This window comes from Ornithorhynchus anatinus, chromosome 5, assembly GCF_004115215.2.
Source record: "Ornithorhynchus anatinus isolate Pmale09 chromosome 5, mOrnAna1.pri.v4, whole genome shotgun sequence".
Taxonomy (NCBI): Eukaryota; Metazoa; Chordata; class Mammalia; order Monotremata; family Ornithorhynchidae; genus Ornithorhynchus; species Ornithorhynchus anatinus.
This window is the reverse complement of record NC_041732.1, coordinates 59,085,860-59,100,415: the sequence shown is the minus strand read 5'-3', so window position 1 is coordinate 59,100,415 and position 14,556 is coordinate 59,085,860. Positions and strand designations below refer to the sequence as shown.

General features: G+C 47.1%; 1 protein-coding gene and 1 non-coding gene across 2 annotated transcripts; one reads left to right on the top strand and one right to left on the bottom strand.

The window, feature by feature from the left end:
* Nucleotides 1-2,602: 2,602 nt before the first annotated feature.
* On the bottom strand, nt 2,603-5,085 carry RNF186 (ring finger protein 186). The gene is made up of 2 exons (XM_039912050.1): nt 3,503-5,085; nt 2,603-2,704 (listed from the first exon to the last, which is right to left on the bottom strand). Exon 1 carries the CDS (start codon nt 5,001-5,003, stop codon nt 4,266-4,268), a length of 738 nt encoding a protein of 245 aa, XP_039767984.1. The 5' UTR covers nt 5,004-5,085; the 3' UTR covers nt 2,603-2,704; nt 3,503-4,265.
* Nucleotides 5,086-13,050: 7,965 nt separating this feature from the next.
* On the top strand, nt 13,051-13,188 carry LOC114812349. Its single transcript, XR_003760005.1, has one exon. It is a non-coding gene; the product is annotated as a small nucleolar RNA SNORA7 (small nucleolar RNA).
* The last annotated feature ends 1,368 nt before the right edge of the window (nt 13,189-14,556 follow it).

Below are 14,556 nucleotides of genomic sequence, written 5' to 3'. Positions count from 1 at the left end.
ATGGGGATTAAGACTGTGAGCCCCACGAGGGACAACCTGATTCCCCTATGTCTACCCCAGCGCTTAGAACAGTGCTCGGCACATAGTAAGCGCTTCATTTTTTTTCAGCTGTGTGACTGTGGGCAAGTCACTTAACTTCTCTGTGCCTCAGTTCCCTCATCTGTAAAAAATGGGGATTAAGACTGTGAGCCCCACGTGGGACAACCTGATTCCCGTGTTTACCCCAGCGCTTAGAACAGTGCTCTGCACATAGTAAGCGCTTAACAAAACAAATACCAACATTTACCTCGTCTGTAAAATAGGGATTAAGACTGTGAGCCCCATGTGGGACAGGGGTTGTTACCGACCTGATTACCTCGTATCTATCCCAGCACTTAGAACAGTGCCTGGCACATAGCAAATACTTAACGAATGCCATTATTATTATCATTACTGCACTTCAAATGACAAGTGCTCAGTACAGCTCTCTGGATCCTGTGAGCTCTCAATAAGTGCTCTAGACTTGCTGAAAGCAGCCCCTCTGCCTTTCACCACTCGGCTCTTCCTTACTTTTCTACTTTGCCAAAGAGGTAGAAACCAATCAGGAGCTGTAGTTGGGAAATGGGAGCTGAAAGGTTTTGAGTTCTAATCTCAGCTTCACCACTTGTCTGCTGTGTGACCTTGGGCAAGCCACTTAACTTCTCTGCACCTCAGTTACCTCATCTGTAAAATGAGGATTAAGACTGTGAGCCCCATGTGGGACAACTTGATTATCTCGGATCTACCCCAGTGCTTAGAACAGTGCTTGGCACATAGTAAGCACTTAACAAATCCCATTATCATAATAATAATAATAATGTTGGTATTTGTTAAGCGCTTACTATGTGCCAAACACTATTCTAAGTGCTGGGGTAGATACAAGGTAATCAGGTTGTCCCACAGAGGGCTCACAGTCTTCATCCCCATTTTACAGATGAGGGAACTGAGGGACAGAGAAGTGAAGTGACTTGCCCACAGTCACACAGCTGACAAGTGCCAGAGCTGGGATTAGAACCCATGACCTTGCCAGCTGTGTGACTGTGGGCAAGTCACTTAACTTCTCTGTGCCTCAGTTCCCTCATCTATAAAATGGGGATTAAGACTGTGAGCCCTCTGTGGGACAACCTGATTACCTTGTATCTACCCCAGCGCTTAGAACAGTGCTCTGCACATAGTAAGTGCTTAACAAATAATAAATACAAATACTAACATTATTATTAAACAGACACATTCCCTGCCCACAGAGAGCTTACAGTCTGGAGGGTATTCATACTCCCTGTTCCTGACCTGAGCCTTGGGGATTTTAATAACTTTGTCCCCAGAGAATGACTGCCTCTGGTACTAAATCCCTTGCAAAGCACCCACCTCTGGGCCTTCCATGTTGCTATAACCAGTCACTCAAAGTTACCCATCCAATTCACTTTCTTCTCATAGGGTGTGTCTTTCTTCTCCTTCTTCTCCTCCTCCTTCCTCTTCCTCCTCTTCTCCCTCTTTCCTCTTCCTCCTCCTCCCTCTTTCACCTCCTCCTCTTCCGCCTCCTCCTCTTCCGCCTCCTCCTCCTCCCTCTTCCATCTCCTCCTCCCCCTCTTCCATCTCCTCCTCTACCCATCCCCAGTCCCCCCACAGCGGCCCTCGGTGTTCCACGGCAAACCCTGGCTACGTCAGGTTGTTCATCATTAGTTTGCTGAGGAGATGGATATCCAGACCCCAATGTACCACCCGGGGTGGGGGTGGGGGTGGGGAGGTGGCAATGAGAGGACGGTTGGGGATACCAGGCAGAATGGAGGAATGGTGATCGTTCAATCCATCAATCAGTCGTATTTATTCAGCCCTTACTGTTTGTGCGGCACTGTGCTAAGCGCTTGAGTGAATACAATATAACAGAGTTGGTAGACAATTTCTCTCCACAGTGAGCTTACTGTGAGTATGGTGGAGGAGACAGACAGTAATATAAATAAATAATGAACGCATACATAAGCGCTGCAGGAGTGAGTGTAGGGGTGAATAAAGGGAGAAAATCAGGGCAACGCAGAAAGGAATGGGAGAAAAGGAAAGTCAGGGAAGGCTTCTTGGAGGGAGATATGAATTCAGTAAGGCTTTGAAGGTGGGGAGAGTCATTGTCTGATGGGTATAAATCAGGAGGGAGTTCCAGGTCAGAGACAGGATGGGGGGAGTGAGGTGGCCACGTCCAGAGAGGAGGGCAGTGGGAGCCCTCTCCAGCTGTCAGAACGAAGCATCAGCTGTGACAAGGAGGAAGTGTCTGTATCCAACACCTCTGCCAATTGGTTCCTTACCATTCTCTCAGCCTTCCCCTCCAGGCCTTGTCATGGCCCCAGGAATGTAAACTCCTTGCAGGCAGAGAAATTGCCTACCAACTCGATTGGATTGCACTCTCCCAAGCGCTTAGTACAGCTTAGCACATAGTAAGTGCTCTGTAAATACCACTGATCGATTGCAAAGTCAAGGGGAGCGGGAAACTGGCCAACCTGTTGGAGGCTCTGGTGATCGGCAACCCGAGAAGGGCCCTCTGTCAAAACGGGGTTCTATGTCTGTGCATGTAAATACTCAGGAAAAAGGCTCTCTGTGCTGTGCAAACTCTCGGTGACTGGCACAGCTGCCTTGCCAAATCTTTTATTTCCCCTCCATCAACAGTCCTGGAAGATAAAAGATGAAAAAAGCCCCAACCCTGTTGGGGTGGAAGAAAGACAATTGCACACTGAAAATGGAGAAGCAGGAAATGCAAAGAGGTTTTCTTAATTTACTCATATTTCAGAAACACAGTGTTCCCATAGGCTAAGAAGCATAGTTTAAAAACACATTAACCCACCCGATGCAGAGGAACTAACGTGGTTTATGACGTAGGTTTTCAAGCGATTCAAACATAAAAACTCTCATTTAGGCTCTCCCCTCTCCCCCCACCTGCCTCCAAAGCAATTCTTGTGGTTTTGATTTTAGGGAGTTAGAAGGAAAGGAGTTATGGTAGCTTTCCTTAGAACATACATGAATTTAGCTTTCCAGGAAAGCATCTGGGGGCAGAATCTATTTAACTGGAAATGCCAAACAAATTCCAGAGGCAACACAGCTTGGTGGATAAAGCATGGGCCCGGGAGTCCGAGGACCTGAGTTCTGATCTCGGCTCTGCCACTCGTCTGCTGGGTGACCTCGGGCAAGTCGCTTCACTTCTCTGTGCCTCAGTTACCTCATCTACAAATGGAGATTAAGGCTGTGAGCCCCATGTTGGACATGGACTGCGTCCAACTTGATTAGCTTGTATCCACCCCAGGGCTTAGTACGGTGCCTGGCCCATAGAAAGTGCTTAACAAATACCATAAAAAGAAAGGCAGCTTCACAGCACTGAGAGAAAATTTTCTCTTCCCTCAGATTATGGCCCAGATCTCCCAGTCCTATAGCATGCAAATTTTAATGGATAGTGAAGATGCTTCTGATGATTAAGGTACAATGAGACTATTCTTTATGAACTCACCCTGAGTTTTATGAAAATGTTTGTTTGGGTGGCCAAGTGCTTTCTCTCTCTGTCAATTCCTAAGCCTCTCTGGGAGTCACCCAAATCCTTCCGGGACCTCTAAGAATTGATCTTCATCTTCACTTGGAGGTCAGTGAGAAACTTCATCCAAACCAGATGGACATTTCAAGAGTTCAGCAAATCCATCTGCATTGCTCAGGAGCTGAACTAGATGTGGAAATTCTAGGTCAGACTGGATGAGACCTCCTCCACATCTTTCTCCAAAATGGGCATTTCATAACAAAAACCCACTGGATAAAGACAGCTGTTTAGGGCAGGCTGGTAGCACAGTTTGCTTTTATGATCCCTTTACCTTTACAACAAGTATCCATCAAGTCTCCAAATCCCCCCCAACAAGTGATATAAGTGCAGTCGGGCTGGGAAAGGGCAAGGGAGCTACAGGGAGCTCCCGTATTGACGGTTGCATTCAGACCTTCTTAGAAGTCCAAGGTGAAAGAAAAAAAAGATCCTCTGATCCTATTCGTGAAATACCACTCCAGGAAACCCCCTTCTAGAATCACCGGGAACCAAGGCTCGGTTCCCTGAAAATCTTCCCCCTCCTTATGGGTGGTATCTGAGAGCTTCCTCCTCCTCGACCTCCTCCAACCTTCCAGGTCGAACTCACTGCCCGAGAAACTGTTTGGAGAAACTGGTTTGGGGAGTCCAGGAAACCCCCCCCCCCAACCCTGGGAAAGGACCCGAAAGTCCCCCGAGCAGCGTCTCTTTAGGTGATGGAGACGATGGGGTTATCCTTCGGCTGTCCCGCAAAGTTGGCGGCCGAAGAGCAACGCCTTCTGAAACTTGAGTATAAGCAGAGCATCCCGGACAAGACCAGGACCAGGAATGTCATAGAGCACAGGACCCACTTCATGACGCCCGGGTAGACGAACGGGAGGATGAAGACGATGAGGAGGACGAGCAGTAGGAGGTGCACCACCAGGCTCCTGGCGGCCACTCTGTTAGCACTGACAGAGTCTTGGTTTTCCTCTACCGCAAAGCCCGGGGCCTGAGAGCCGGGGAAGCCCTCCAGTCTCTGAGGGGACAGGCGGACCTCCTTTCGAAGCCTCTCCATCTGCCGCCTCGCCTCTTCGTGGTCCCGAAGGCTGCCTATCAGCCCGCCGGGGACGGCTGTGTTTTTTCTGCAGAGGGGGCAGGTGATCACCCAAGAGCTCTCCTGGACACTCAGAAGGAGTTTCAGGCAGACGGCACAGAAAACATGCCGGCAGGCTAACAGCTTTGGCGGCCTGTAGGGGCCGTACCTGTTGCAACACACTAGACAGTCCATGTCTCTGTCGACCGAGGCTCTGGAGGAATCGGAAGCGCTCCTCTCTCCCGCTGATGCTCTAGGAGAGCCCGGTTGTCTCGTCCCTGGGGCTGAATGCTCCGAGCCACCGGGACGGGTCAGGGTTGGACCCGGTGGTCCCGGAAGATGCGACTCGCTTTCCGTCTGGGTTCCGACCATGCTGCCTGCCGTGAGAGAACCGTGATCTGCTCCGGCTCAGTCCGTGTGAGGGTTGGACAGAGCAGAGGTTCATTTTATTCAGCACTTTTCCGCTCATCACGTGTGTGATTGATCGATGACAGCTGCCTTGGACGCAAGTCCCCTCTGGAGCAGCAGTGACTCTTTTTTTTTCCTCCAAGAAAAAAAAAAATCCAGCGTTAATCAGTAACTTGTCGGCGAGGAGACTTTGTAATGCCTGATAGAATGGAGTGACCGTGGGCAGGAACTTGGGCACGTCAGTCTTACTAAGCTAGCAGCCATAAAGGCTTTTTCTGTAATGGTTCCCGAAAGGTTGAGACTCATTTCCGAGGAACTCTGTTGGCTGGAATACGTGCTTTGATAACAAATGCTGAGGTCACCCACCATGTCCTGCAAAAATGTCCGGGATTCTCTTAGCACTTGATGCTAGGAGAAACAGCTGGCATCGTGTTGAAGAGAGGAGAGTGGAGAAAAGGGATCCTGGAGATGCAGTTTGATTCTTTAGGGAATGGAGAAATTGGTAAACAGAAAGACCGAGACTTACTCACCTTCAAGAACACACATCTCCCAACAGCAAACACCCTCACATCGCATGGACCCAACTGAGCAATGCCTCTGCAGGATTTTTTTTTTCCGTTGGCAAACGGAGTCTTTGTCCGAGTGAGGATGATTATGGTATCTGTTAAGCGCTTGCTGTGTGTTGAGCTACGCTCTCAGTGTTGGGGTAGATACAAATTAATCAAGTTGGGCTCACTTCGTGTCCCACATGGGGCTCACAGTGGCTCTTTTCCATGCTGAATATTTGAGTTCTTTCCAAATATTTTCTGCATACCTTCAGAGTATAAGCTCCCTGAGGGCAGAAGCTGCTTTTTTACTGTTCTCTTGGGGAAGCAACATGGCCTAGTGAAAAGAGTTTGGTCCTGGGTTCTAATCTTGACTCTGCTGCTTGTCTGCAGTTTGACCTTGGGCAAATCACTTTGTTTCTCTGTGCCTCGGTTATCTCATCTGCAAAATAGGAGTTTAATACCTGTTCTCCCTCCTACTTAGGCCGTGAGTCCCATGCGGGACTGGATTATCTTGCATCTAATACAGTGCCCTAATGCAGTGCTTGGCACAGAGTAAACACTTGCAGAATGCAAATGTTACTATTATTAGCCAAAGTCTTATTACAGTTTTCTTCTCCTTGAGGGAATAATAATAATAACGGTATTTGTTAAATGTTTACTATGTACAGGGCACTGTTCTAAGCACTGGGACAGATTGTGTCTACTTGCTCAGTTGTACTCTGCCAAGAGCTTAGTAATAATGCTCTGTCCCCACTAAGACCTCAATAAATAGTGTTGATTGATTGACGGATTGATCCACCCAGAGCTCAGATACAGCCCATCTAGAATCCCAATCCCATTGTCATTATACCACTGGAAATAATAATAATAATAATGATTATATTAGTTTGCCATTAGCATATTTTTTCAAGGAACTGAAAGTACACTGTGGAAACCATTTTATGAAGTCTAAGCTCATTGTGGACAGGGTACCTATCTACCAACTCTGTTGTATTGTACTCTCCCAAGTACTTAGTAGAGTGTTCTGTACACAATAAGCACTCGATAAATGCAACTGATTGATTGCTACCCCGTCTCGAGCGAGGGAAAGGAACTTGTCTGAAGTCACTCAGCAAAGCAGTGGTGGAGTTAGGATCAAATCTCAGTTCTCTCCACACTCAATTCAGTATCCTATTGAAACATAAAATTCCAGAGACATAAAATGCCTAGTCAAGTTAGAATGTGTCTGCCCACTTCCAATAGCAAATATCACAATTAATCCATCATTCAATTATAAATTCCTAAAGGAGAAAACCATTTCTCCTGATTTACTTTGTTGAGATCTCAGTAAACACCGAGTACAAATGAGCTGTCAAATGCTTTTGATGATGCTTGATATCTTGAACAAATGCCAAAGCCACGGTTTCCTCAAACACCTCAGATGGTTCAAGTAGGGGGCAAAGAGCAGGAGCTTCCCACCAAGCTGTTCTGAAGATTGAGTAACGTTGGTTCTTTTGTCTTTAAAAGAAGTCAGAGAAATCAGAGAAGTAAGAGAAGCAGTGTTTCGTACTGGAAAGAGCACCGACCTGGGAGTCAGAGGACCTGGGTTCTAAACCCGGCTCCGCCACTTGACTGCTGTGTAAATTTGGGCAAGTCACTTCACTTCTCTGGATCTTAATTACCTCATCTGTAAAGTGGGGATTAAGACCGTGAGCCCCACGTGGAACAGGGACTGTGTCCAACCTGATTAGCTTGTACCTACCCCAGTGCTTAGTACAGTGACTGGTACATGGTAAGTGCTTAACAAAGCCACAGCTTATTTATTCATTTGATTTTAATGTTGGTATTTGTTAAGCACTTACTACGTGCAGAGCACTGTTCTAAGCGCTGGGGTAGATACAGGGTAATCGGGTCGTCCCGTGTGAGGCTCACAGTTAATCCCCATTTTACAGATGAGGTAACTGAGGCACAGAGAAGTGAAGTGACTTGCTCGCAGTCCCACAGCTGACAAGTGGCAGAGCCGGGAGTCAAACTCATGACCTCTGACTCCGAAGCCCAGGCTCTTTCCACTGAGCCACGCTGTGTTGCCCTACCCTTAAGCCCCAGCAGTTAGGGGCTACCACATCCCGCCTGTGCCTGGAACGCCTTCCCTTTTCATATCTGTCAGACAATTACTCTCCCCCTCTTCAAAGTCTTATTGAAGGCTCATCTCCTCCAAGAGGCCTTCCCTTTTTTCCTCTTTTCCCACTCCCGTCTGCCTCTCTCTGACTTGCTCCCTTTATTCACCACCCCGGCCCCAAGGCCCACAGCACTTACGTAGTCATAATTTATTTATTTATATTAATGTCTATCTCCCCCATTAGACGGTAACCTCATTGTCGGAAGGGAATATGTCTATTATGCTGTTGTCTGTACTCTCCCAAGTGCTTAGTGCAGCACCCAACAAAGTGCTCAATAAATATGATTGGTTGATCCAATGACTGATAGGATGTAGTGGAAGATAAAAAGAATATTTGGGGAGGAGGAGAGGGCGAGAATGAGAGATGTTTTGAGGTATACAGCCTTTTAGGGTAACCACAGGACAGGGAAATGAAAGAGAGGGAGAAATGGCTTAAAGAGGGAAAGTTGATCAATAATAATAATAATAAATTATAACGATAAGCAATACTAAATATCAACACTATTGGAGTTATAATTAATATATAATTATAATAATTATTAATAATACCTATGGTATTTGTTAAGCACTTACTATGTGCCAGACACTGTTCAAATCGCTGGGGTAGATACAAAGTAATCGGGGTAAACACATGGGCTCACAGTTTTAATCCCCGTTTTGCAGACGAGGTAACTGAGGTTCAGAGAAATTAAGTGACTTGTCCAAGGTCACACAGCAGACAAGTGACGGAGTCATGATTTAGAATCGGTGTCCTCTAACTCCCAAGCCCGTGCTCTTGCCAATAGGCCATTCCCAGACGCCACCTTGATTTTAGTTGAAATCCAACTGCCCTGCTCCGTGGGCACAATTGCTTCCTGCGTTGTCCGCTCTGCCCTTTCCAGCTTCTAGACATTTGGAGCCACCATGTTCTTATCTGAGAACACTGTACCAAATCTTATCTGAACACCATGGGAGCTGGAAACTAAGTTACAGACCATTAAGCTATTCAGAAAGAAAACAAGAAAACCATGGCAGGGGGCAGGTGACTCTGTATTGATGACCCCATGCTGGGAACCGGAACTGAAGGCCCCAGGTTTCCCAGGTCACGGGCTTGGTAGGAGTCCACAAATTGGTCAAAGGCCTGGTTGATATTTGTCAGTTCCTTTATCTCCAGAAGCTGTGTTGGTCCTGGCCCTGTTTTGGGGATGATAGTCTAAAGTGGGTGGGTCAATCAATCAATCAATCAGTCAATCAATGGTATTTACTGAGTGCTTACTGTGAGCAGAACACACTATAACAGAGTCGGTAGACACCTTTCTTGCTCAAAGGAAGTTATAATTTGGAGTGACCTTAGTAAAGGCGAGCGGGTTTGAGCTGGCCCTTAGGGAGGTTAGGCCTTCCATAGACTGGAGAGCTGGTCTCCCAGGAGCCGTGGCCTTCGTTAGGTTGGAGTGCTGGTCTCCCAGGCTTGTAGGCCGTTAGAGAAGCAGCGTGGCTCAGTGGAAAGAGCCCGGGCTTGGGAGTCAGAGGTCATGAGTTCGAATCCCGGCTCTGCCACTTGTCAGCTGGGTGACTTTGGGCAAGTCACTTCACTTCTCTGTGCCTCAGTTACCTCATCTGGAAAATGGGGATTAACTGTGAGACTCATGTGGGACAATCCGATTACCCTGTATCTACCCCAGTGCTTAGAACAGTGCTCGGCACATAGTAAGCGCTTAAGCAGCGTGGCTCAGTGGAAAGAGCACGGGCTTTGGAGTCAGGGCTCATGAGTTCGAATCCCAGCTCTGCCACTTGTTGGCTGTGTGACTGTGGGCAAGTCACTTAACTTCTCTGTGCCTCAGTTCCCTCATCTGTAAAATGGGGATTAAGACTGTGAGCCCCACGTGGGACAACCTGATTCCCCTATGTCTACCCCAGCGCTTAGAACAGTGCTCGGCACATAGTAAGCGCTTAACAAATACCAACATTATTATTATTATTATTATTATTATTAACAAATACCAACATTATTAGAACTGCCTCGAGGGCTTTGTGTCTGCTCTTGGGCAGTCAGGGGAAAATCTTCTTTCTTCTGAGGGTCCCAGGATTACCCTGAATCAGTCTGGAAGTAGGCAAAATCAGTGCTTTTCTGAAGCCTAAATATTATGCTATCCACATTGCAGAACAACAACAATAATAATAATAATAACTGTGAGTAGCAGCTTGGCCTAGTGGAAAGAGCGTGGGCCTGGAAGTCAGAGGACCTTGATCTTAATCCCGGCTCCGCCAATTGTCGGCTGTGTGACCTTGAGCAAGTCACTTCACTTATCTGGAGCTCAGTTCCCTCATCTGTCAAATGGGGATTAAGACTGGTAGTCCCATTTGGGACGGGGACTGGATCCAGCCTGATTAGCTGCATGTACCCCAGCTTTTAGAACAGTGCCTGGCACATAGTAGGTGCTTAACAAATACCATAAAAAAGGTGGTATTTATTAAGTGTTCTGGTGCAGGGGGACTCTCCATCGGACCAGCAGTCAGGCCAACTGCCCCGGTTCAGACGGGACGCCTCAGTGGGTTTTGGGGTGCCACTAGCTAAAGGGCGCACACAAAGATGCCGGAACAAGCTCCAGGTTTTAAGCCGGGAATAGGCTCTTTACTCTTATTCAAGAGAATAGTTGTGCTTAGCACAAAGGATACAATCTACAGAAATGCACAACAGCAACAAAACACGTAAGCAGAGGAGCCAAAGATCATTATTTACAACCCTGAGAAAATTACAAAGGCTACCTGCCTTGAGTTTGCAGAGCAGGAACGTGACGAGGACATAGGCAGCCACCTCTGGTCTCCACACAGGCTGTGGGGCATCCCAGGCCTCGAAGCAGCGTGGCCCAGTGGATAGAGCCTGGGCCTGGGAGTCAGAAGGATCTAATCCCGGCTCCGCCACTTGTCTGCTGTGTGACCTCGGACAAGTCACTTCAGTTCTCTGGGCCTCAGCAGTAGAATGGGGATTAAGACTGGGAACCCCATGTGGGACAGGGATTGTATCCAAGTTAATTATCTTGTAACTACTGCAGTGCTTAGTTCAGTGTCTGGAACAGATAATAAATAACATAAAAAAAAAATTATTGCTAATGAGGATCTTGGGGTCTTGAGTGAAGAGTGTGTCCCCGGTGTAGCTGTCAGGGGTGGATAGACCCATGACAGCTCAAGGGTGGTGTTGGTGGAGGGATACACCTAGTATCTCATGCTTTTTTTCTTTTTTAAAAAGTATTTTTTTAAAAATACTATATACTAAATACTATATAGTATATTTTCTATGGGTCAAACACTGCTCTGAGTGCTGGGGTAGATACAGGCTAATTAGGTTGGACGCAGTCCCTGCCCCACATGGGGCTCACATTCTAAATGTGAGGAAAACCGAGGAGCAGAGATATGGGAGGAATTGTCTGTTTATTGTTGTGTTGTACTCTCCCAAGAGCTTAGTACAGTGCTCCACACACAGTAAGTGCTCAGTAATTATGATAGAATGAATGAATGAATGAATGAAGTGACTTACCTAAAGTTACACAACAAGCAACAATTGGCAGAGCCAGGATTAGAACCCAGGGCCTCTGACTCCCAGGACCATGCTATTTCCTCTAGGTCACAGTCTTTCCAAGCTTGGGGCTTCTACGCAGTCGCTGCGGAGGGCTTTGTGTTGAGGGTTTGGGGGGGGCTGGTGGGGAGCCTTGGGGTCGTTATGGTCAGGTGGGTTGGAAACGGTTCTCAGACTTCCACCCTGTTGTGTCCTGGACGTTGCTCCCCGATACTGGGAAGTTAGGAGACGTTAAGCAGTTTCAGCAAAGCAAAATGCTTAGTACAGTGCTCGGCACATAGTAAGCACTCAATAAATACCACTGATTGATTGACTGAACCACAATGTCCAGGCATTCTGGGATTGGCCCTCCGCCCCCCTCCCCTACTGCGAAACTGGAAACATTTAGTAATTTCAGCAAGATTGAGCCATAGTGGTCGTTTTAGCCCTCATTGTTCAAGAGCAAACATTTCATTTCTTTCTGCCAAATACTGTGCTAAACACAGATGTAGATTCAAGATAACCAGGTCGGACACAGTCCCTGTCTCACATGGGCCTCACAGTCTAAGTAAGAAGGAGAACGGGAATCGAATCCCCATTTTCAGGTGAGGAAAGTGAAGCACAGAGAAGTAAAGTGACTTGCTCAAAGTGATGCAGCAGACAGGTGGCAGAGCTGGGATTAGAACCCAGGTCCTCTGACTCCCGGGCCCGTGCTCCATCCACTAAGCCACACTGCTTCTCCGGTGTTCAATAAATAGCACTGTGAAGAAAAGGAAGCACAGTCTGCTAAGTACAGTAGACCTGCAAACTTGTTAATGATGAAGATGATTAAGATGATGTTGAACCCCCATATTTTCCCTAGAACTTAGCTGGTTTCCCGGGGGATCCCCCCAAGACCTGGAATGACTCTGAGCCAAATGGGCTCCCAGCACAGCACAACCCTCTCCTCTCCGGTCCCACACCCCTGGGATTGGGCCAGAACACGTAGCCTCTTGAGATTGGAGGGAGGGAGAGGCGGACTAGCGTTTCCCAGGGCACTCACCCATCCCACGGGGCCGTTTGCAGGACTCTGAACCTTTGCCTGGGGCCGAAACCCAGGATTGAAGGATCTAATGACTTAGACGTGAAAAAGACTGTGTATCTGTGTCATTCCCTTTCATATTCAAAGCTTCACAATAACAAACAAAAGTCATCGTCAAGGGATGTGTCCTTAAAGAATTTGCTCAAGGTAAATAAATCAGGGCTGGCAACGAAGCAGTTTCCAGGACCGACAGGGTGACACTGGTTCTTTCTTCTCCACCACCTTCGGTCTTGACTTGGGCAAACTCTAGAGCCTGGGCTGTGTTTTGAAATTGAAAGTGCTTGGACATCCTGCCTCTGCCTCGGCCACTCAGGGTCTTTCGGGTAGCTGATTACCGTGAGAGTAATTTTCCAAGGATCTTAGCTTTCTTGCAGAGCTGACCTTAGATATTTCTGAGTCCTTGATGAGATTTTATTTCTTAACACATTTCCAGTTGTGCCCCAAACCTTCCCTTCCAAGTAAGCTTGAGAAGCAGTGTGATCCTGTGCTCCGGAGTCAGAGAACTTGGGTTCTAATCTCGGCTATGTCATCTGCCTGTTGGGTGACCTCGGTCAAGTCACTTCTCTGTGTCTCAGTTTCCTCATCTGAAAAATGGGGATTCAATGCCTTTATCTCCTCCTACTTAAACTGTGAGCCCTTTGTGAGACAGGGATGGTTTTGGACCTGATTATCTTGTATCTACAACAGCATTTACCCTCTCAGGGTGGCACCTGGAGGGTTTCCAGTCCTCTACCAGTCTCGGCTAAGGGAGGGAGAGTCAAGCAGAGGCCTACCCTTTCCATTCCTAGCTTGGCCAGTGGCTAGCGAGTGGAAAACAATCTGCTACAAGTCAAAACTTACCCATGCTGGGCAGCAGCGGCCCGGGAAAGAGTCGAGGGCGGAGACTCAAGATGACTGCGTGGAAGGAGAAGCAGCGTGGCTCAGTGGAAAGAGCATGGGCTTTGGAGTCAGGGCTCATGAGTTCGAATCCCAGCTCTGCCACTTGTCAGCTGTGTGACTGTGGGCAAGTCACTTAACTTCTCGGGGCCTCAGTTCCCTCATCTGTAAAATGGGGATGAAGACCGTGAGCCCCACGTGGGACAACCTGATTCCCCTGTGTCTACCCCAGCGCTTAGAACAGTGCTCGGCACATAGTAAGCGCTTAACAAATACCAACATTATTATTAAGGAGGCGATGCTAAACTGCTTCTGGATTTTTACCAAGAAAACTCTATGGATCTACTACCAGAACGATTGCAGATAGAGAGCGGGGCGTTCTGGGACAGATGTGTCCGTGGTGTCGCTATGGGTCGGAAACGCCTAGATGGCACAAGACCAGACAAGACATCAGCACTTAGTACAGTGCTCTGTAAATAATAATAACGTTAGTATTTGTTAAGCGCTTACTATGTGCCGAGCACTGTTCTAAGCGCTGGGGTAGACACAGGGGAATCAGGTTGTCCCACGTGGTGCGCCCAGTCTTAATCCCCATTTTACAGATGAGGTAACTGAGGCACCGAGAAGTTAAGTGACTTGCACAAAGTCACACAGCTGACAAATGGCTGAGCAGGGATTCGAACCCATGATCTCTGACTCCAAATAGTAAGTGCTTAACAAATACTACCATTTTTATTATTTTTATTAGACCATTTTATACCATCAAATTTTATACCATCAAATCTCACCCCAACTGGCACTAGCCCTTTTGATCAGCACTTAGAGATTAATAACTGAGTTAATCTAAAGATGTTAACTTTTCCTTAATTAATTAACTTTTAATGTTTCCAAGTAGGAGTTTACATTCACAGTAGTCCCAAGCACTTAGTACAGTGCTCTTTACAAGGTAAGTACTCAGTAAATATGATTAAATGAAAAAATAAATGAACAAGTATTGAATCGCCATTTTACAGATGAGGAAACTGAGGCACAGAGAATGTCATTGCGGGCTTGGGTTGATATGGCTGAAGTGTTGTGTATCATTTGGGGAAGCGTTCCCGGAGCAGTTGGGATTTGAGGAGGGCTATGGTCTGGTGGATTTTAGGCTGAGAGAACAACATAAATGAGGGGTCAGAGGAAGAAGACCCTAGAGAGTAGTACAGTTAGATAATAATAATAATAATAATAATAATAATAATAATAATAATGATGATGGTATTTGTTAAGCTCTTGCTATGGCAAGCACTGTTTAGGCTCTGGGTGGATATAAGCAGATCAGGTTG

What these genes read in the sequence shown, in the direction of transcription:
- RNF186 (XM_039912050.1), bottom strand. Translation starts at nt 5,003, where the DNA reads ATGGTCGGAACCCAGACGGAAAGCGAGTCGCATCTTCCGGGACCACCG.